We start from the raw sequence: 10,450 nt of genomic DNA on the forward strand, positions 1-10,450 counted from the left end.
ATGCATGGTGAAGCAGAAGCAGATGACTATGAAACTAGCTGAATAAGCTCATCGATCGATGACAATCTTTTTCCAACAAAATTGCTTTAGCGCCCATTGCCCAACATATATTCATCCAGTACGCTTTTCCAATCATTGGGTCATAACAAACAAGCGCGCGTTCATCTGAATCGGAACCCTAAAATACAAAACTTTCAGTTGAACATATTCCTAAATTGTAAAATCGGTCAGAACCCTAAATTCCCAAATCGGCATACCGATTGTGTAATTTCCGCACTAAAAAACAATCGGAGGATGACGACTCATTTACCTTCTTACTAGGATTGGTTGCCCCGATTGCAGGATCCGAGTGAGTGAGGACCATTAGACGATTCCCAGTTCCCGAAATCTTCGTACGAACAGAGGATATCATCGGACCCGGACCCGACGATCTAGACGCCATTGATCCGGTGACGATTCGATTGGATAACAGATTTAAAGAGAAGAGTAAAGTTAATCGGGACCTGTAGACTTGGAATTCAAGCAAAGTTCCTTGTTTTCTCTTTACCTGTCTCTGAACTGTGAAGCTTTGGAAAATACAGCCCAAACTCTTCGTTTATTCCAATTTGGACATTCGCCCCTTAACATTTGGTTTATTTCAATTTTGTCCCTTTTGTTTGGGAGCTGTATTTTTACTGCAATCCCGCCGTCGTCGTGGGTTTCTTCGTCCGACAAGTTGCTCAGGCTGAGAGACTGGAAATCAAATGGCAGCCACGTGCTTTGTCAATCTTATCCTCAACAACGCCTGTCCTCCAAAACCCCCAATCTTCGGTTCCTTCAGATCCAGTGCCGCGAGCCTCGAAATCGGTTCCTTCTCTAATCCATCTCAGTTTTCTCTCTTCACCAAAGCCAAGGTCTATGGAACATCCAGATCCCGCCGGAGGCATAAGCTCGGCATCCGATCCGTGTTTACCGGAATCGTCGAGGAGATGGGCGAAGTCAAGCAGCTGGGAGTCGCCGATCACGGCGGAATCGACTTGAAAATCCGGGCGAAAACGGTGCTGGAGGACGTGAAGCTGGGGGACAGCATCTCCGTCAACGGGACCTGCCTGACGGTGACGGAATTCGATGAGGAGGAGTTCACGGTGGGGTTATCACCGGAGACGCTGCGGAAAACGTCGCTGGAGGAGCTGGACGCAGGATCGCCGGTGAATCTGGAGCGGGCGCTACAGCCGGTGAGCCGGATGGGGGGGCATGTGGTGCAGGGTCACGTTGACGGGACGGGAGAGATCGTGTCGATGGAGGTGGAGGGGGACTCGTTGTGGGTGAAGGTGAAAGCGGAGAAAGGGATACTCAAGTACATAGTACCGAAGGGGTTTGTGGCGGTGGACGGGACGAGCTTGACGGTGGTGGATGTGTTTGATGAGGAGGGCTGCTTCAATTTCATGCTGGTGGCGTATACGCAGCAGAAGGTAGTGATTCCGAGGAAGAGAGTTGGGCAGAAGGTGAATTTGGAGGTTGATATCATGGGGAAATATGTTGAGAGGCTTCTCACCGTCGGTGGTTCTGTTGGATTCTAGAGGTATTGCCATTTCTCCACCATTTGTATCCATCAATCGGATTCAGAGCTTTGCTGGAAACTGTCATTTAGGCATTGCCATTTCTCCATTTTTACCCATCAGCCTGATGCTTTGTGGGTCTAATTTGGATTTGCTGCTGGAAACTGTGTTTTAGGCATTGTTGCTGCTGAATTTGTCGGGGAACCATCTTCTTGGTGATGGTCTTTGTTCTTTCTCTAATGACTTCTTCATCCATCTGTATCGGTCCCAGGAAAATGCATAGCGTCAATCTCAGCATCAAAATTCCAATAGAGACTGCTCATATATCTTTTTTGTTCGGCATATGAGTATACACAATGTGAGTGATAGGAACAATGTCGTCATAGAATAGATCCAAATACATCATTACAATGGGAAAACAAAGCTATTTGCCAAGGAGATAACATCAAATGGCGAAGGAGGTGAGGCTGATGATGGTGGCTTTGAATTTGGTTTTGGATAGATAATAGCCTGTTAGAACCCGGTGATGGATTCCAACGGAAAACCTGCTGCTACTGAGGAGAACCGCAAATCCGACCAAGTTCGAGGATCGTCAGCCTGCTACTCAATGATCAACCAAAGACGTGATGTCCAGTTCATTCATGAGTCTCCCCTTATAAGAGGGGGGTTTGGGTTTTGGCTGCTACAACTGTTAAGTATTGTATTTTGACCACATGCTTGCAGACACTTAAACAAAGTAACCACATTTGTAAACAACACAACTAAACCTGAAAATAAAAGATTTGTTTCATACTCTCCACTCCTCTCGTCTTCTTGTGTCGCTTGAACGAGTACATCATGGCCTTCTTATGGACTCAACCCTCCGGCCCCGTTATCATCTGCCGAACAAAACAGGTGATCTGCCCAACTTCTGATTTTTTATCTTATCCTCTCCAATTTCTCCATCGGGACGGACGTTGGCCTCACCGGCATTTTACTCTAATGATCTATTTGGATAGCATAAATTTCGCTGGTACACCACCGCAAAAGATTAAAAAAAAAATTTAACTTTCACACCATTTTTCGGTTGAAAAAGTTCGAATTTTCATTTTTTCGGCTTTATTACGACTAACATATAACTAATATATAACTAAAATAAGTAGTAGTTATGATCATATTGCAGATGAAAGTATAAAAAAACGTAGTTAGTTTTAAAATTTGACAGATGAATTTTTTGTCTTATTTAGAATCAATTTGTAATTATATTTAGAATTAATTATGAAATCGCAATAACAAAGGTTGTTTTTGAGCGAGCAAATTACACGCATTAATACATTCTTTTCGAAAAAAATTTAATAGGTTATGTTTTCGCGTGAGAGTAAAATGCGCCGGCCTCACCCCGCCACTCTATTGCGTCCTCTTCCTCTCGATTCGAATCTTCACCTCCCTGACCTCTTGCTAGTTGCTACCATCTCGAATTACCAAAATCCATACTAATATCCAAAAATTGAATCATACAGACAAATACCCAAATTTTAAAATAAAATATCCATTTCTCAGATGGGGCACTCCAAATTTCAGATATTCACTAAACAAAACCGCTCCCTCTTCTTCTCACAAACCCTCGAACGAAAAATCGAGAGAATGGACCGTCTTCTTCGTCGTCAGCCGATTGCCATTCTCAGATTCTTCTCCTCCATGGCACCGAACGACACTCTGCGGCGCCGGATCGCGAGGGCCGGCGATCCTTCGGCTTCCGTCATTCCTCTTCTCGACGAATGGCTTGACCGCGGAAACCAACTCAGGCCTTCCGACCTCCAGAGCATGGTCAAAATGCTCCGCAGATTCAAGCGCTTTTCCCACGCCCTCCAGGTTCCCATCCCTCTTCTTCTTCTTCTTCTGAATATCGTCATAATACGCCTCCATTGTACCTATCCACCATGAGGTTTCGAATCCTTCTTCACTTTTTTTTTCTTTCTTTCTCTACTTTGTGGCTACAAGTTTGTTTTTTTCTTCTCTCTTGTATTGGCTATGTATCGATACAATTGAGTTCTACCAAAATTTCGAGCTATCTCTGCCTCTCGAACCACTCTCGACGCCTTCGCCCTTTTCTTGCAGGAATGTTCCATTTATCTGCTTTCCTCTTTTATCGGGCTTTGCGTTGATATAAATCTTCAAAGGGTATTCGGTATTGTACTGATTGTGTTGATAGAGAACTTTGGTATTTGTAGCTATCGATGGTTTTCCAATTTTTCTCCTTTTCTTCGTTGTTTTCTTGCTGGCAAGTTTGATTCTTTTTCTCTTTCTGTTGCTTTTGTATTATTACAAATCTTTTAGACCCTGAGACTGCTGCTCTCTTGATGTTAGATATTGGAGTGGATATCTGAACAAAGAATCTACAATCTCTCTGCGGGAGACATCGCAATTCAGCTCGATCTGATTGCGAAAGTTCGGGGTTTGGAAGAATCAGAGAAGTTCTTTGAAACCACTCCTGTGGATGTGAGGGACTATCATGTATACGGTGCTCTCTTGAACTGCTACGCAAGCATGAACTCTGTGCACAAAGCTGAGGCCACATTTCAGAAGATGAGAGAGTTTGGGTTCATCAAAGGCCCTCTCACATACAATGTGATGCTGAATCTCTATACACGTCTAGGAAACCACGTTATGATTGAGAAACTTCTGCACGAGATGGAGGAGAACAATGTGAAGCCTGATAGGTTCACTGTGAACACACAACTGCACGCTTACGCAGTTGTGTCCAACATCGGGGGCATGGAGAAGTTTCTGATGAAGTGTGAGACTGATCCGGGGTTCACATTGGACTGGCACGCATATGTTACCGTGGCAAATGCATACCTCAAAGCAAGATCAACGGAAAAGGCAGTAGCAATGCTGCGTAGATCGGAGCAGTTAGTGAATCCTAAGTCAAGAAAGCTAGCCTGCGAGGTTCTCATGACGATCTATGGAGCTGCAGGTAGAAGAGAAGACGTTTACCGTCTCTGGGACTTTTACAAGAGCACGGGACAGTTCTACAACACGGGATACATATGCGTGATCAGTGCGCTCTTGAAGGTAGAAGATATCGAGGGGGCTGAGAATGTTTACACCGGGTGGGAGATCGGGCTTCTCCTGTTTGATATGAGGATACCACATGTGTTGATCTCTGGTTATTGCAAGAAAGGCATGATGGAGAAGGCTGAGGATGTCGTGAGCAGGCTGTTGCGAAAGGGGAGAAGAGCTGATGCAAGCACGTGGGAGCGTTTGGCGCTTGGGTACAAGACAGTGGGTCAGATGGATAAGGCAGTAGAGAGGTGGAAGAGGGCCATAAAGGCGAGCCAGTCTGGGTGGAGGCCAAACAGGCTCGTGCTTGGTGCGTGTGTGGAATATTTGGAGGGTCGGGGTGACATGGAGGGTCTGAGAGAGGTTCTGAGACTTCTGAGTGAGGGAGGTCACGTCTCATATGATAAACTAGTGAATGATGTGGATGGAGGTGGATTGAGTTGGAAGATCATCAATGTGATGGGAGGAAACCGATATGCTGATGCGTTCGAAGAAGAGGGAGAAGGAAAGTTTAGCAGAGAGAAACAAGAAACAAATGGTTTGTTGTAGTACGAGGATTATTGCCTTTCTGAGTAGTATTACTGAAAACGAAGGAGAAAGAAAGAGCTTACAGAACTAGAGGAAGAAGAGTCCCGAATCAGGCCTCTGTTCATGAAAGTTGATATGAGATGTCTGCTACTTTTGAGCAGTGTTCATGATTTAACCTGTACCGAGAATATCTTTGGAACCTTTTGGCTTGTGCCGTCAGAAGCTTTTATTGTTTGAGTAATGGTCCGCCGGTCCCTTTCCCTGATGTGAGAGAAACCCATAATAATTGGAGCTGGGAGGAAACTTTGCAGTTCCATGAAAAAGAGGGTTTTGGATATAAGAACACATCAGAGGAGGAGACATCGAGTATTTGGGTATGCAACAAAGTGATTCAAGAAACTAGTGACAGTTTCGTAAGATGTTGAGCAACGAAGCCAGTTTTGATCGTCCTGATCCGCTCGTAAACCCTTTTGTTCTGATAATCAAAGATCCAAAAGGTCCGGGTTTTTTATTATCAAAATGAAATGGTATGTTGTGTTTCATACACTGTTGGGCTTCTTCGATATGATAGCTGGGACTTTTTGGATCGTGCGACAAAACTGTTGTACCTCGTATATTCTACCAATCCTATCTGACAAACAAAACAACATGTGAAGTGAAGAAAACAAATCGAATCGATGCGTACAACCAAACAAAACGAGTGGGAGGAACCTAAGTCACGTGAAACATCAAAGGAACCGCCGCAGAAAAATTGCAACGAAAATCTCTATCCAAAAGGCAGCTCAGCCCCCACAATCGAAGGCCCAGGTCATTTTATATATATATATATATATATATATATATATATACGTATATGTATATATAATGCTTCCATGGATGTCCTGTGGACCCTTTTCATCAACCTTGATCACCGCCACTGCATCCCTTTTCCCTCTCTTCTCCTCTCGAGGGATCAGCTCTTCGTGGGTTGGGCAAGTAAAGCTGCAAGCACACAAACACCAATCCAGAGGATCAGAACAGCAATGAATTCCTGGCTACTAACCTTCTCCATTTCACGGCTATTGGTCTCAATGTTTCTTGTCCCTCTTCTTGTACAAAGCCTTCTTTCCTGTATTCCTCCGCTTCAGCTGTGATCCATCTGACTCCGAATCTTCATATACAGCAAGACCAAGCAGAAAAGAAAATGGTTACAGGTACTAAGAGATGACCATTCAAGAAGAGTTTTTAGCTTGTAGTAAATCTATGGGCGCCAAAAGAAGAAAACATTATGTCACTAACTCGGATTGGTTTATTTCGCTTATAAAAAACTTATAACTATTCGATTTTTATATTGAATTTGATTCAATTCGTTTTTATTGGTAAAATACTATTTTTTATTAAAAAAATCAATTTTTATTAGATTCGGTTTAAATATGGGTTTTTGGGGGTTAAAAATGAAAATGCTCTATTAGGTTTTTTACGCCGGAATAGCTACAGGTACGGTTATGACTTATTGGGTTCCGCTATTCATTTGTAATTGGATCCCAATGAAACAAAGGCGACCTAGTTTAGACTCCTCAGTTGTGTATGAGATAAGCCATGCACATTAATAGGATTACAGTAATTACCAGTTTTTACCAATTTGGCCATTTTGGTTTCGGATCGATTTCAAAACGGTTATATTTGTGTCTAGTTATGTTGGATATAAAAAATTATAACCATTCGGTTTTTATATAAACTTCGGTTCAGATTTAGTTTTTTATTGTAATTTTTTTCATAAAAACTGATGGTTTTTCGGTTAATTTTTTAATAGTTTCGGTTCACTTAGCTTTCAGTTTTTTTGGATTCAGAGAAAATATAATTGTTATGTCAAATTCGATTCGATTATGATTATATTTTATTTAGTTCGGTTATTTGGTTAATAACTAGACACCAAGTTAATTATTTCCTAAATCTCAACGAGAGAGTTGGATAAATGACCTCGCATTGCTATGGAAAACCAAACATGTCAACTGCTGCCTATATTCATGCAAGTTCCAGTGATAAGATACTATGACCTAGTTATCTACCATAGTCGCTAGCCGCAAGCCATCTCTCATACAAGGAAAAGGAAATCAAAATCGGGAAGAAACAACTGACCGACGCCACTCCCTGCGTCTCGTCTCGTCCGGATCCGGGAGAATAGGGCCATCGGAGGCGAAGATCATGTCATCGGAGGCGATGATGCTCCCCATAGCAGTCGGGGAATGGAGGATTATCGGATCCGTACAATCCGTCGCCATTGGCAGCGGGAGGTGGCGGCGGATTCGAGAAACTTTGGAAGCCGTTCCCAATATATGATTCGTCATGGAACGATGGCTGATCGTTCGCCGGGAAATCTCTGTCGTCGAACGTCGCCCTTCTTCAGGGACACGATTATTTTTGATCGTTGGTTTGATTTCTGATGAAGGAGAGGGAAAACGGCAGCGTTCTTGGTTGGTCTAATTTTTTGCGTCTTCTTCTTGTCATTAAACAATTTGACACGTTGATGGATGGATAGCGTGTAACAAACTCAGCAGTCAGCCAACACGGAGTCGCTTGCTTTAAACGCTTGGAGAAAAGTCAACCATCCTTTTGGTCCGGACGGCCGCTGATCAACTCTGTCGCGAGTGGAGCAACAATGGCTGATCGGTTCTTCGATAACGTGATGCCCGACTTTACGAGGGAGACGGATACAGAAACGCAAGGAGACTCCCTGACGAAACTTCTAGCGATGCCATACTCGTCTCTATCGCAGCAATTCAAACGATCTGCTTTGGATCTCAAAGAAACAGTACATTCCATCTCCTTCTCCATCCTCTATACTCATTGGGTTTCCATGGAATTGGTCTAAAAATGCTCATCAATTGTTCCCGAATTTGCCTCTGTCTCAGATAGTGATGGAAACTTGGGGTTTTAGTGGGCAGAATGTGAAGGACTTCACTCTTTACTCGGGCACTCTCGGGGCCGCGTTATTGCTCTTCAAAGTTCATCAAATGAGCAAGAACGCAAACGACCTTGCCCTCTGCTTGCAAATTGTCAAAGCCTGTGATGCTGCTTCCCGCTCCTCCCGGTACGCTCTTCCCCTCCTCGCTTTTCCGCCATTGATTCACTTGAACAAGTTTATGAGGGTTTATAGGGACGTGACGTTCATCTGTGGCCGGGCCGGCGTTTGTGCTCTTGGCGCCGCTGCGGCGAAGGTTGCCGGTGAGGCAGAGTTACTCAGTTACTATTTGACACAGTTCAGACAGGTATACTTTTTCTGTTTTTGTTGATTGGCCCCCAACTGTTTGCTTGGTGGATAGGCTTGAGTCTGATGTTTTGAACAGATTGAACTGCCTAGGGATCTTCCTGATGAGTTATTATACGGAAGAGCTGGGTATTTATGGGCTTGCCTTTTCCTCAACAAACACATCGGAGAAGAAACTGTGCCTTCAGCTACCATAGTAAGCGCATTTCTCTAAATGACGTTATAACGTTTGAGGATCTGTTGGATAATCGAAGATTATGTGGGCAGAGTGAAGTTGTTGGCGAGGTTATCAAGGGAGGAAGAACCATGGCGAAGAAAGGTAGTTCCCCTCTCATGTATGAATGGTACGGTGACAAGTACTGGGGTGCTGCTCATGGGCTAGCAGGCATTATGAACGTTCTGATGGATGTCCCGCTGAAGCCGGATGAGGCCGAGGATGTGAAGGGAACCCTCAAGTACTTGATCAAAAATCGGTTTCCATGTGGGAACTACGCTGCTAGTGAAGAGGATCGGAGAAGAGATGTTCTTGTGCATTGGTGTCATGGAGCTCCAGGGATTGCCCTCACCCTCACCAAGGCAGCTAAGGTGATACTATATATAGTTTGAACTAAAAAAAATTGTCTGTGTTCTTGAACATAGTTGATGGCAGGTGTTTGGAGACGGAGATTTTCTGAAAGCGGCAGCAGATGCAGCAGAGGTGGTCTGGAATCGTGGACTGCTCAAACGTGTGGGGATCTGCCATGGAATCAGCGGGAATGCATACGTTTTCCTCTCTCTCTACAGAGCCACGAGCAATACTGAGTATCTGTACCGGGCAAAAGCATTCGCCTGCTTCCTTCTGGATAGAGCCCACGAGCTACTGTCAGAGGGGGAAATGCACGGAGGTGATAGTCCTTATTCTCTGTTTGAAGGCATCGGAGGCATGGCTTATCTGTTCCTCGACATGGTTGAACCATCCCAGGCCAGGTTCCCTGGTTACGAGCTTTAGAAACTTTTAGAGTTTTCATCTTTCAATATTTCACTTGACAGTTTTACTTTGTTAAGAAACAGCAATAAAAGAAAAGGCCAGAGAAAGAGTTTCCTGGTCTATCGCCTTTGTTTACAACCCTGGATGTGTTTTCTTGAAACCAGAAAATGGGACAACTTTGGACTCTTTGCATCACATTACAAGAAAAAGAAAAATATACACATGGAATCATGATTTCTTCTATGGGCCGTTAAACTCTGACATCATTTCAACCGGATAACCGTACAGCCCTATGATGCTGGAGACGAAGCAGGAGCAGCAACTAACTCATCTATATAGTCGCCACTTTCAAAAAGCCTCTTCCTTTTTATGATAATTCAAAACGTCTCCTCCATCTTGTCTCTGAGTAAAAAATGAACAAATCTCCCCACCATGGATCTGATCATTTGAAGGAACGAAGAGCGAAATCCCGTCAAGTTGGCTCTCGTTTTCTCAGCCCCAGAAACTCCATCGAGAGAGAAAACATGCCGAACGTTGAAACGCTTGATCAGAAGTCGGATTTCAGGCATCAAAGTCAGGCAACTCTCAAAGAAAATCTCATGCCCTCTCCGCTGATTGAGGATGAGGAGAGTTTCATACTTCCTGCAAGGTATTCCTTTGACCAATACACAACTTCACCACTGAGGGATTCCTCTAAACATGAATCAGATTCAGAGTTGAGCGATGCCTCAACTCACAAGAGGTGTTCAGTTCGATCCTGTAAGCCTGGTATCCAGATTCCTTCCAAATATCTGCATGATTTAAGATCAAGACCCAGAAAATGTAGCAAGAAAGCACTCGCAGAAGATCCCCAGGAAGTTAACAGCTTCAGGGGCATCAAGAGGACTAATTCACTAGCAAGGTATGGAAGTTCGACTTCTCAGTGGGCGTTGTCACCAGGAAGATCACGATCACCACCGTTATCGTTGGAAACCAAGGCCATTCCAGTCCCGTGTTCAAGACTGAAAGTGAAACCTCCTCCGGTTGCTAGCCCTTCAAGAGCAAAGGGCGTGACTATACCGTTGAACCTGGCTTTCAATTTCTTCAAGAGCAAGAATAACTCTTCATCTTATTGTTCACCTCCCAAAC

At 44.0% G+C, this 10,450-nt stretch overlaps 5 protein-coding genes across 6 annotated transcripts in view; 4 read left to right on the top strand and 1 right to left on the bottom strand.

Annotated features, from left to right (window-relative positions):
- The first annotated feature begins 641 nt into the window (after window positions 1–641).
- Window positions 642–2,323, top strand: LOC104824701 (riboflavin synthase). 2 transcript variants are annotated; one of them, XM_010556819.1, is made up of 2 exons: window positions 642–1,561; window positions 2,041–2,323. In XM_010556819.1, exon 1 carries the CDS (start codon window positions 744–746, stop codon window positions 1,557–1,559), a length of 816 nt encoding a protein of 271 aa, XP_010555121.1. In that variant the 5' UTR covers window positions 642–743; the 3' UTR covers window positions 1,560–1,561; window positions 2,041–2,323. The 2 variants fall into 2 exon arrangements, with proteins under 2 accessions (XP_010555121.1, XP_010555120.1); XM_010556818.1 differs by lacking the exon at window positions 2,041–2,323 and adding an exon at window positions 1,714–1,860.
- A 570-nt stretch (window positions 2,324–2,893) lies between these two features.
- LOC104824703 (pentatricopeptide repeat-containing protein At2g20710, mitochondrial) lies at window positions 2,894–5,349 on the top strand. The gene is made up of 2 exons (XM_010556820.2): window positions 2,894–3,389; window positions 3,885–5,349. Exons 1-2 carry the CDS (start codon window positions 3,078–3,080, stop codon window positions 5,127–5,129), a joined length of 1,557 nt encoding a protein of 518 aa, XP_010555122.1. The 5' UTR covers window positions 2,894–3,077; the 3' UTR covers window positions 5,130–5,349.
- A 410-nt stretch (window positions 5,350–5,759) lies between these two features.
- LOC104824705 lies at window positions 5,760–7,593 on the bottom strand. Its single transcript, XM_010556821.1, has 2 exons — window positions 7,227–7,593; window positions 5,760–6,258 (listed from the first exon to the last, which is right to left on the bottom strand). Exons 1-2 carry the CDS (start codon window positions 7,433–7,435, stop codon window positions 6,120–6,122), a joined length of 348 nt encoding a protein of 115 aa, XP_010555123.1. The 5' UTR covers window positions 7,436–7,593; the 3' UTR covers window positions 5,760–6,119.
- Window positions 7,594–7,644: 51 nt separating this feature from the next.
- Window positions 7,645–9,460, top strand: LOC104824709 (lanC-like protein GCL2). Its single transcript, XM_010556829.1, has 6 exons — window positions 7,645–7,899; window positions 8,000–8,178; window positions 8,245–8,356; window positions 8,435–8,551; window positions 8,623–8,940; window positions 9,005–9,460. The coding sequence occupies exons 1-6, from the start codon at window positions 7,747–7,749 to the stop codon at window positions 9,341–9,343; spliced, it is 1,218 nt and encodes a 405-aa protein (XP_010555131.1). The 5' UTR covers window positions 7,645–7,746; the 3' UTR covers window positions 9,344–9,460.
- Window positions 9,461–9,601: 141 nt separating this feature from the next.
- LOC109117133 (QWRF motif-containing protein 3-like) overlaps window positions 9,602–10,450 on the top strand; it is a 2,322-nt gene continuing 1,473 nt past the window's right edge. The window contains exon 1 of the mRNA XM_019203868.1: window positions 9,602–10,435. Within this exon, the coding sequence (XP_019059413.1) occupies window positions 9,736–10,435 (700 nt within the window). The 5' untranslated portion in view covers window positions 9,602–9,735. The remainder of the gene's footprint in view (window positions 10,436–10,450) is intronic.

Source organism: Tarenaya hassleriana, unplaced genomic scaffold, assembly GCF_000463585.1.
Source record: "Tarenaya hassleriana unplaced genomic scaffold, ASM46358v1 Cleome41, whole genome shotgun sequence".
Lineage (NCBI taxonomy): Eukaryota > Viridiplantae > Streptophyta > Magnoliopsida > Brassicales > Cleomaceae > Tarenaya > Tarenaya hassleriana.